This window comes from Equus asinus, chromosome 4 (assembly GCF_041296235.1).
Source record: "Equus asinus isolate D_3611 breed Donkey chromosome 4, EquAss-T2T_v2, whole genome shotgun sequence".
Taxonomy (NCBI): domain Eukaryota; kingdom Metazoa; phylum Chordata; class Mammalia; order Perissodactyla; family Equidae; genus Equus; species Equus asinus.
The window spans coordinates 34,171,826-34,183,982 of NC_091793.1; the positions used below are offsets into that span (position 1 = coordinate 34,171,826).

The window sequence follows — 12,157 nt, forward strand, 5'->3', positions numbered from 1 at the left end:
TTTAATATTGCAATAACGATTTGTATATTATGAAATATAGTCAAATGTCTTATTCACACCAATGGTGCTATTAAGTAAACTGTAATTTAGGATTTTAAGCCCAAATTCTAATATTGTGCAAAGGTACATCATTGTCCATTCTGGGGAAGCTACAAAATATAAAGAAAACTCTTACAATAATCTTTTACGTTGAATAAATTAATTGCTAGAGTATAGAATTCTAATCTGAGAAGTTAGTTCTAATCAAGACTAGCTGAGATCTGCCAACATATCCTCTCTCTAGATATCCCCATTAGCAAAATATCTGCTCCAATCTACTTCATAGGAATGATAAAAAATTTAAGAACGTGAAGCCTTCTGATCACTGAGGCAAAAGGTAATACAGTAAATAACTCGTAATTACCAGAGGGAACCTAACAATGGTTGAGAAGTACTCTAAATTCCTTGCTAACCTAACAGTGCAAAAACCTAAATCTAATATACAGTCCCATAAAATATTAAAAACTTATAAATAATGCCCAAATTATTATACGGTTATGGCATATGAGGTCCTGCATGAGTATTTCCCCAATGACCGATTCAGTCTGATCTCTGGACACCTCTCACTCTATACCACAGGCTTCATATGTACTGAAGTACCTATGTTTTCTGAACACACCATGCTAGCTCACATTTCTGTGCCTTTGTATATACCACTTCTTTCCTCCAGCACTATCCTCATTAGCTTGTCAACTTTCTACATTCACTATAACGCACAACACACTGGAGCTTTCATCCATGTTTTCCTAATGGCTAGTGTAGTATTTTGGACATACTATATATTTTCTACATTGTGTATTTATTTAATGAAATACAAATGAACTGGCAGGGCAGAATTTGGCAAAAAAAAAAAAAAAAGAAGAACAGAACACCTTTAACAGCTTGCCGATCATAAAACCTTCCAAGGGATAGACTCAGCTAAGTAATAAGCACTCTGAAGACATAAAACTAAAAACAAACAAAAACATCTGTTCCTTCACTGGGTGCTTTGCAAATAGTATATCCTCATTTATCATTTATGCACATTATGTGGCAGAATCAAGGCTCACTGAGTATTGGAGATACGTAGACAAACATTCGCAGACAAGGGTATAACACAAGTACGTATAAAGAACTATAGGAATACAGGAGAAGACGTAACCAACTCTGGTGTGGAAGCAGTTAATGCTTTAAAAAAACAACACAAATACACATACATATTATGAGACACTGGAATTAGGTACTAAAGAATGAGTGGAGGTTTACTTGCCAAAAATAAAAGGCATTCTAAGCAAATGGAGGAGCATGAACAAAGGTGCAGGAAGAGAGACGAAACACAGTCACATTGCTTTTGGGAAAGAGAGGTATGTTCTGATCACAGAGCCAGAGTAAGGCTCACAGAGAAGGGCAGGACATGACAGGTGAATAATGCAATGATCCCCAACGAATGTCCTGAAGTAAGCAGACAGTAGCACTGAGGATGTGCCTTTGGATATCAGAATAATGCCATTAGGCTCCAGAGATATCTGATGCTCAGCCTGGGTGTTAATCTAGCTGGCATTACGCTATATCTTCAAAAACATCTATTATCTACTATCATGTTTCATAATGTCTCTACGTTATGCTTAATTAGGCATTCTTATACCTTCTGCCCAGTAACTGCTGTACCACAGCAGTTGACATGCCTTTAGTGCAACAGCACATGAACCCTGACAATATTTAGCCTGTCATTTCTCTTTTGTGTCTCAGCTTCTGCTAGTAACAAGAAGGCAAATTATAGAGTGTTCCTCAGAGAATCCACATCCCAATGACACTACTTCATCTTCACAATTTTGGCTTTTTGATTATTGTCTCTACTTGCAGGTTTTGGCTCTAGATACCTAAAGATGCCAGAAAGCTAATGATCACATTAAGGTATGCTATACCTTCTTAAAGCTTCTAAATATTACCAGGTTAATACTCCAGAAAGAACTGATTCATCCCTAAAGAGAAATTTTAGAAATTCAGTAATATATAGTGAATTAGAGAAAGATTCCACCTAAGTGAATTTTGCATGTTTAAATAAAACTTCAACTTTTGGGACACTTCTGATAAAAATAAATCTTTCTAAAATACACAGACTTCCTCATCTTCCTAAATAGATGATATTAAACCCTTCCTTGATGTCTCACAGGCATAAATATTAATCACTGAATGGGTGTCTTTGACTCTGTTAATTCTGGCAAGCCTCTTTAATTCCTGTACCCACATTTTGTAGTTTTTCCTACACTCTGTTTTGTCTTTCAACAATCATTTCTAAAAATTATTCATGTGCTATTTCTAACAATGCTAGCCTGATATGGAGGGGAGGAGTAGATTAAGGGAAAAAGTTTATTAAAATCATATAACTCATTTAAAATAAAAGTAAAATAAGCTCAGAATGAGAGGTGTCCCATGAATAGATGGCGTGATCTTCAGTTCACGGACTTTGTGATACTAATTCTGGATATTAAGAGACTCTTTCTCTATTTTTTCTAAATTACCTTCAAGGGGATTGAGGCTGTTAGCTAGATAACTTCCCAAAAAGTACTGTTAGCAAACAACAGAACCCTAAAAATAGCCAGCTACATTTATTTCCCTTAATCATTCCAAATATCTCACCAACTTCCAAACACACACACAGAGTTTACTTAAAATTAAAAACAATACTCAGTTATCTGTAATCCTTTCTCAGAACTACTGCAGCTAAGAACTCACTTGAACTTGATGCTTATGGTATCCCTGTTGTACCAAGTGTCCTTTTAGTTAAAAAGAAAGTTCTTATTTAAGTAATAGGTAAGTGAGATTGTCATTTTTGATTTTGGCTAACTCATAAAAAAGAAAAGTTCACCTCCATGTTCTGGAAGGAAGACAAGTGGTAAAATGCTAAGCAGAGTTCCTAGACTCTCCTCTGCCTCCATCCTTCCTTGCACTGCTCCAACTAGTTTAACTGGTGTCCTCCTATATGCACCCATTTTCCCCATCATCCCAGAGAATGTCTGGTTTAATAGTTGCCCAGGGAAGTTTTTCTGGAGTTCCCTCAAGTTGAATTTGCCATTGCACTCTTTTTGCAAATAATATCTATCATAGAAACTTCCTGGGATAGACATCATATCTCACTGACCTTTTTATCTCCTTTACCTAACAAAATACCTAGCACAAAAGAGGCAATCTAGTAACATGCTAAACACATGAATGTTTGATGACATCATTTTCTTATATACATAATTGCCTCACAGAAAAAAGTTGGTCTGATTATTTGTCTTTCCTGGTACAAAAAGTTTCATTCTTCTATAATATTTGTAAAAAAAATCCAAAAAAGCTATCTTTCTCTTTGTTTAGACTACTGTAATGATTTTCAAAGGAAAGAGATATATCAGGAACATCTGAGGAACTTTTTCCAGCCTAAACATGGACAACACTTCCCCTCCTCACTGGCTCCCATCCCCAGCCTTAGACATGCACCAGCCCCACAGCCTAGAGAGAAACACTTGGGCGAGGAGTGTGTGTCATTCTGTCACCTCCCTCAGGTCTGGGGAGTCAAAACAAAGACTGAAATAGTGGAAGATCCAGGTTCTAATGCTGTATATTTTCCCAAATAAGTAAAGACAGTAACAGTTCTCATGCAAAGTCCTCTTTCTATGTAAGAGTTAAGCACCTTAACCTAATGCATTTAAATACATTCATTAACAAAACATTAACTAAAAGATAAAGAAATAACATACAAATGTTGAAATAAAATATCATTCACTTTGCATTTCAAATTTCATGGCAAAATATATGCAAAAATATTAACTTAAACTTTTATTTACAGATTCACAAAAAGACAGCTGCAAACAGTACGAGCAACCAAGCTGACTTCCCAAGAGCCTGGTTCTCCTTATTGAACCTTCTTGAAAGCATGCATAATTAAAGCAATCCATATTCCCTTGTAGCATCAAAAGTTAAGCAACACCGAGGCAAGGAAAAACAAAGCTATTTTGAGCAACCCATAACCAAGCTGCTAAAACAAAACACACAAGACCCACAGTAACACTGGAGTCATTAAGAAGTTCCTGTCCTCTTGATTCATTTTCAGGGTGCACTTTCTGGTAATGCTCCGACAAATCAATAGCAGTTATACATCTTTTCATACATAACGGACAGATGAAACCCTGTGAAATAACAACTTTTAGGAGGATATACATAAAAAGTTATTTATAAAACAAAATATAGACAACAAAAATAGACATTCAGGAAAATAATTAGTGTATCATTTTTTAGTATAAGTAAGGGAAATTTTCAAGTAGTAACTACACAAAAGGTGAAAGATCTATCCAAGCAGGACATCTAAAATTAGTTCCCATCTTATACTATAAATTCCCATCAGTTCAATTTTTTTTTATTATAGTAACCAGTTGCTTTAGTTAGAATATTATTCTTCTTTTTTGCTTATGACACTTTGCCTTTAGTTATCTGAGAGCTATTACCGGCAAGTTAGCTTTTGTTTTAGATCAAGAAATGATTGGTAGTTATAATAACAAATACCTTTATGTGATAGAAAGTTCTCAACAAAAAAGTTCTTACACTGAAAGCCATTTGTTAGTCTTCACCATACTCCACTAGCCTGAGATCTCATTCCTGCCCACACCCATAGTTCCTAGCAGGTGACCCTTCATTCTACTTTTCAGAGCCAAATAAAATCACTTAAAACAATCTTCCAAATTCCCTCCACCTAACAGTATCTGTATTTTAAAATGTGGGCTGTTACACTGATCTACGCTTTGGGGTTTTGTCAGATAGGAATAGCAGAAGGACAAGAGAATAGAGCAACTGAGAGCATCAGGAAGAAAGTAAATAAAATGAACAGTGGTGGAGGATAGTAGGTTATAATGTCATGAGTTTTGGTGTCAAAAACAGATGTGGATTTGAGTCTAAATCTATGTTGATTATATGACCTTAAGGAAATCACTTTACTTTGCTAAATGTCAGTTTCCTTACCTATAAAATAAGGCTGATATTAGAACCTATTCTCCTAGAGTTATTGTGTAGTACATAAAATGCTTACTCAAATGCCCAAGACATTGTAAGTGCTCAACAAATATTAACTGTCATTAAATGTAAGGTTAGAGAGGAAAGAAAATGAAGCCGGCAGAGACTAGAAGAAAAGACAGAAATTAAAATCCTGAAATACTCAGCAAGGTCAAGAAGTCAAGTAATGAGAATACGATAAAGTTTTTGAGGGGATAGGCAGCTATGGTAAGGAATGGGGGATACGATTTTAACATTTCAGGTGAAATTATTCTACCTGATAATAAAGTAAAAGACACTGCCACAGCATGAGTAGCTAGAAAAGAGGTGATAAAGATCATTGATAACATTAAGAAATGGAAGGCTAGGCTGCTCCACGAGTCACTAACATCTCAGGATAACAGCAACGAAGGAGAGAAGGCTGCAAACAAAGTGCCAAAGGGGGAGGCAAGAGAAAGCAGCAGTTAAAAGCTAGGCTTGGGCTTGAATCCTGGATTCACACCACTCTCCACAGCTTATATGACCTTCAACTTGCTCATCTGTTAAACGAGGTAACAATAACATCTACTTCATATGGGTCTCATGAGAATTAAATGAGATAATACATGCGAAGTGCTTACAATAGCACCTGGTACAAAGAAAAGATTCAATAAATGTTGGCTATCATTAGTATCATTATTCCTTCTGTTAACAACACCTAAAAGAGATTAGTCAAGAGATGAAAGTGAGGAAGAACATGAATCCATTCTTTTTTTAACTGATGAAAGGGATGTCTTCTAGGCAACCACAGTCCCAAGTGCTAATAAAACTACAGTATACTACTACTTTAAAAGAAGGCATCACTGCATTTTTTTGCCATGATAGCTTTATGCTGCATTTCACTTTACTCTGGTTTCCTCAATGTAAGTTTCCACATACAACTATTCATTCATTCAAAAAGTATTTACTGAGTGTGATTACTATGCTCCATCCATTATGCTAAGAACATATATATATGAACCCTATTGGTTCTGTTTCTCTGGAGAACCCTAATACACTCCCCCAAAAAAGCTAAACCTATTAGAATGAATACATGAATTTAGTCAGGTTGTAAAATAAAAGACAGGTATACAAAGTTAACTGTACTTCTGTATCACAGAAACAAACAATTGGAAAATACAATTAGAAACAATACTATTTCCATTAGCATGAAAAACATTGCTAAGGAATCAATTTATGATGGATAAGACTTCTACACGAAAACTACAAAACCCAGCTGAGTCAAATTAAAGAAATGGGACTTAAACCATGTGCACAATTTAGAAGATTCAGTATTGGTAAGATAGCCTCTCTCCCCCAAATCAATCTGTAGTTTATATGTAATCCTAATCAAAATCCTAAAACAACTTTTCTAAAACTTACAGATAAATGCAAAAAACCTATAACATAAGAGTAAAAACAAATTTGAAAAAGAGCAACAAAACTGGAAGACTTATACTACCTGATTCCAACACTTAATACGAGACTGCAGAAATCAAGACAGGATTGACATAAATATAGACCAGTGAAACAGAATAAACAGCGCAGAAATACAAACATACATGTAAGGCCAATTGCTTTCTCATAAAAGTGAAAATGTAATTCAACGAGAAAAGGTAACATTTTCAACAAACGGTACTGAAACAATCATATGGAAAATGTGGTTTCCATATCCACATGAAACAAATAAGCCTGAACCATTATCTCATACCATACATAAGGATTTAAAATAAATCATAGACTTAAATGTACATGCTAAAATGATTTTTTTTTAAATCAGAGGAAAGCATAAGAGAAGTCTTTGCAACCTCAGGGCAGACAAAAAATTTTGTAGAAGGACCCAAAAAGCACTAACAATAAAAGAAAAAGCTGACAAATTGGACGTCACCAAAATTAAAAACTTATTCTGTCTAAAAGACACCATTAACAAAACGAAATGCAAGCCACAGACTGAGAGAAAATATCCACATCACATATATCCGACTGTGGCATGAGACCTAAAACTACGTCCCAATATTATCTGCTGCCTTGACAACTGGTGAAACTGAGAGGGCTTCGAATGGCCTCCCTGCAAGTTCCACACCCTACTCTGCTCTCACAGACAAGGTCCTCTAGTCAACCCACCTTTTCACAGGGAACCACCACAAGACCTACTCATCCCTGAGTGGCGGGTTTCAGTTCCCTGCCAGCCCATGGAATCATTCAGACGAGCCAATCACAACCTCCTGGGGGAAGCAAGGGACACCTCACCCTCTTGATACTATACAGCCCGCCTCTCACTGCCCCTGGTGGTTCATTTTGTTCCCAAGTGCAATCCTCGTGTGGCCCTATGTGGCATGCAGTGTCCTCCTCCCCAGGACTGTGAGTATGTGTGACTAATAAACTACTGTTGAGCTCATCTGTCCAGTTTCTGGTTAATCATGTATTCAGCCAACCCCATAACCCTAGGGCAGGAATTCTTCCCACACCAATGGGGTAAAAGGGAGGCAATCAATACACTGACAAAAGACTTGTACCCAGTATACATAAAGAACTTCACAGTTTAATAATAAAAAGATAAAGAATCCAACTTTTTAAATGGGCAAATTTCCAGTTCCAGACAAAATGGAATAGATATACTTGTCCCTATTCCTCCTGCTAAGCACAGCTAAAATCCTTAGACACTATATATAAAACAAACATCTGAAGACTCTGAAGGGTAAAGAGAAGGCAGACCAGCTAAGGATCTCAGGACCCAAGGACTGACACAGTGGCGAGTACTCTGGGTTTTCTTTTTGCCTTGTATATTCCAGATTAGATGCTGGAGAAGTTGGCAACCTGGAAACTTCAGTGGCCACTTAAAAAAATTCCCCAAGAAAACTCTGGTATCTCTAGCCAAAGGACTAGTTAAATAAAAATCAGATTTGGCAGTACACAGGTGGTTAATGAGTAGTTTCACTGGGTGATGGAAGCCAGATTGGAAAGAAAGAATGAACGAAGACATGTGCTTCTGGCAATATAGTATACTAAATAGTCTGAACAACTGTCCTGATATTAACAAATAAGTGATATAAAAAATGACATTACATTATGTATTATACTTGTTATAGACTGAATGTTTCTGTACCCCCTCAAAATTCACATGCTGAAATCCTAACCCCCAATGTATGGTATTAGGAGGTGGGGCCTTTGGGAGGTGATTAGGCCATGAGAGTGGAGCCCTCACGAATAGGGTTAGTGCCCTCATAAAAGACACCACAGAGAGCTCTCTTAACCCTTCTACCACGTGAGGACAGCCATGTATGCTGACGAGAATAATGCAAGACACGTAAAAACTAAAGCGGCAGGAGGGAGAGAAGATAAGCTGAGAATGAGAATAAAATCCAGAGCACAAGAGAAAGGATTAAAATTCAACAGAAGAAGGAGCCTGTCTTCCATGTATTAAAGTAAAAAAGGGAAAACGGGTGCAAGTATAGCTTTGGTGACAAAATGAAGAGATTCATCTAACGGTTCCTATTTTCTCAATGAGATAGAAGGTGACTGAGAAAAGGTGGGAATAGGGTAAGACACATGGGAGATTTGAGGATAGGGAAGAGAGTACAATCATCTCAGAGAGTATAGGAAAATGACCCCAATAAGAAAATGTAGCAGGATTACCAGGAACTGCCCACTACCCATCAGAGATTTTTTTCTTTTTTTAGGTCTAACTGAGGTCAACAATTATTACTAGGTTCCTTTCCAGGGTTACTACTGAGCACTTTGAGCTCATCATGTCATGAACACAGTTTGGAACATCTTTCCTAAAGACATTTTCTTAAACTTGATCTTAATAAAGTTCAACTGATACTTTTCTTCTTGCTCTGGTTAGATCGTATTATAGTTAATATACACATACATGAAGACAGCCAGATGAAGAGACAGCTGGTCAGAGAGCGACAAAACAGAGAGACGAATGGATAGAAAGAGACATACCCAGAAACACATGTAAGACAGACTCACCGACCAAGAGGTGGGTTAGGGGAGACCAGAGAAAAGGGGACGGGGTAGGCCGTACAATTGGGCCCAGAAAGAGACAACTAACAAAAAGAGCAGAATATGAATGTGTCAGTCTCTAAGGGGCAGTGTTATGGGTAGTTTTTATGTTCTTCTCTTTCTTTACCTTCTTTTTCTATAACAAGCAAATACTGTTTGTTAAAAATAATAATAATAAAGCAACTACTAAGACTGACTTCTCAAAAACTTTGAGTTATTTCATTTTTAGAGTTGTTTACTTTCTCCATTAATTTTTAATAAGCTCTCAAAGATACAAGTTCTTATAAAGTCATACATGAGGACAACAAATAATGTATACATCTCATGATAACCTAATTTTTCATTAGCTCAGTGGTTCATGACAGTATAGACACATAAATAGACACTAATTAAGTGGTAATTCTTCATAAACAGATTTTTAAATCCTCAGAGATGACATAAGCATTGAACACATATTGGCAATATTATTTTTCAGTCTTAATAGGCACTTTCTCAGTCTATCAACTAAGCACTAGCACATATCTACAAGTGTGATTCAAAAGTTGCATTCCAATTTGTTAGAGACTTATGAAAACTTTTCCTACAAAAGCTTAAATTACCAATCGTTACTCCAAATATTAGCTATTTTTCCTTAAATAACATTGAATTTTATTGCCAAATTTATTTTCATACCTCTGAGGAGCTTTCATTATTGACATCCACTGTGTTTATAGGAGTTGCTGATGAATCTAAATCAGAACCTTGAGAGCCCACTCTCCCAGGAGTCTGAAACACAAACAGGAGGGGAAAAAAAAAATCAAAGCAAATATTAACAACATATTCATAAACTATTTAATAACCTTAACAGTAATCACAGCTAGCCTTACACATAAAAATAACTGTCTTCTCAATAATAACAAACAGTACTAGCAGTTGTCCTTCACTGAAGACTGACTGTGCCTAATACGGTAGTAAAATCTCTATATGCATTCTCTCATTTTTAGTCTTTTTAAATTAATAAAAAGCTTATTTTTGTATATAGCACTTTACAGTCATCAACTCACTTTCACAGAACATCTTATTTAACCATAATGACATTTCTGAGAGAGGCAGGGCAAATGTTATCTCTGTAGATGAGAAAACAGATTCAAAGCAACTAAGGGACTTCTCAAGACTGTACCGTTCACAAAAATTAGAAAGAAGCAGAACTAGAATGCTGATCTTCTGACTCCTGTTGCATAGCTCTCTCTACTACACCAACTAAATTACAATGTTCTGAAGGCTGCTAAAAAGATCAACACAGTCCAAATTAGCCAGCCAACTATCCACCTACCACCCACACCAATCATTACCACTGTCTCCAATACTTGACATTCCATCACCAAAGTACAGTTTGGAGGATTAAAGGTCTTTTTTTCCCTCCTGCACCATTTACCTTCTAACATCATCATGTTAGGCAGGTGCTACCTTGAAGGAGGTGGAAATCTAGTTAAAACACTGAACAAAAAACATTCAGAGTGCAAGGACTGACTCAATAATCCTTATAAAAAACATTCATGGTAGATGCTATCATTATTCTCACTTTGCCCAAGAGAATCAAGGTGTACAAACTAAGTAACTTGCCCAAAGTCACATGGCTAATAAATGGAAGTAAAGATGTTAACTCAAGCATTCCAGCTCTTAATTAGTAACCCATACTGCTTCTCTTCTGGACATCTCCACTGAGATGCACCTCAAGCACCCCAAATTGAGAATAATTCATTATACATTTGCCTCAATGCACAAACATCCTGTACATCACTACTAAATATTCAACATAAATGCCAAATAAGGATGAATTACATCTACTTTGAAATTCATCACATAAAACGATTATAAAAACTGCATAGGAAAGTGGAAGCACATACACTCTATGATTATAATCACATACAAAAATTGTTTATATAAGAAAAGAGATTCAAAAGAAATATCCCAAAATGTAAATAATAATTTCTGTAGCAAGACAAGATTATGGGTGTTTTGGCTTTAGTTTTTCAGTTTTTGTTATATTTTTTCAGAATTTTACATTCATAGTTAAATTACTTTTACATTGAAAAATCTTTGATATTAAAAATAAGCAGACTTCTCCAAATTGAATGATCCATATTCCTATCATATTTTTCCCAAAATATAAATTTCTAAACTTACCCAGAGTATGTCTTTACTGTGTTCATTTAACGGCCATAAAATTCTCATTTTAACTATATTAACTACTCTCCTCCAGAAAGCAAAGTAAGATTCTTTCCCAAAATGGTATACTTCAGACATGAATTTATAAAGAAATAAAAACCAGCTATCTGGATTTAACGATACACTCATGGATGTGGCAAAAAAGTAACTGGTGAAAAAGTTAAAGAAAAGTCTTTAAATTATATACTTAATATAAAGAATTGTATAAAACCAGAAATTCATTTTTGACTCGACATTTCAACAACTTCAGACCACAATGGTTTGCTGCCAAACCTCCTCTTTTTGCTTGAGGACAATTGTCCCTGAGCTAACATCTGTGCCAATGCTCCTCCGTTTTGTATCTGGGACGCCACCACAGCATGGCCTGATGGGCGGTGTGTAGGTCCATGCCCATGATCCCAACCCATGAACAATGAGCAGCTGAAGCTGAGCATGCAAACCCAACCACTACACCACCAGGCCGGCCCCACAGAATGGCTTTTAAAACTAGTGACCTCATCCCCAAAAGCACTGGAAACAAAAGCTGTACCTCCCCAAAACTACATTTTCCCCATTTATGTATTCTTTACTTTTCTAGAGTCCAGATGGCTTTTCACCTGAGATTTACCTTGCCTGAGAAGAAGCAAGCAATTCAAAGAAATATCTACACCGTCTTATTACCATCACAAAAAATATCCTTTCTCCAATTTGCCTAAAATAATCCTAGTTAAACACACCTAATAAAGCCCAAGAGGCAAGAGAAGTAAAAGGAGAAACAATAGGGAAACCATCATAAGATGCTTTTAATGCCCATATCTTAAACATATTCCCCCTGATTGTTACTAAATTTCTAAGAACTTGCTCTGTTCTCAGGCCACCAAAATCCCATTACTTC

The 12,157-nt window shown here is 36.2% G+C and overlaps 1 protein-coding gene across 4 annotated transcripts in view; it reads right to left on the minus strand.

Annotated features, from left to right (window-relative positions):
• Positions 1–12,157, minus strand: part of EEA1 (early endosome antigen 1) — a 133,414-nt gene that overhangs the window by 97,635 nt on the left and 23,622 nt on the right. For 2 of the 4 annotated variants that reach the window (XM_044744275.2, XM_014841257.3), the window contains exons 2-3: positions 9,748–9,840; positions 4,065–4,190 (exon numbers count right to left, since the gene is read on the minus strand). In XM_044744275.2, the coding sequence (XP_044600210.1) occupies positions 4,065–4,190; positions 9,748–9,840 (219 nt within the window). The remainder of the gene's footprint in view (positions 1–4,064; positions 4,191–9,747; positions 9,841–12,157) is intronic. The other 2 variants (XM_044744290.2, XM_014841258.3) reach the window with 1 other exon arrangement.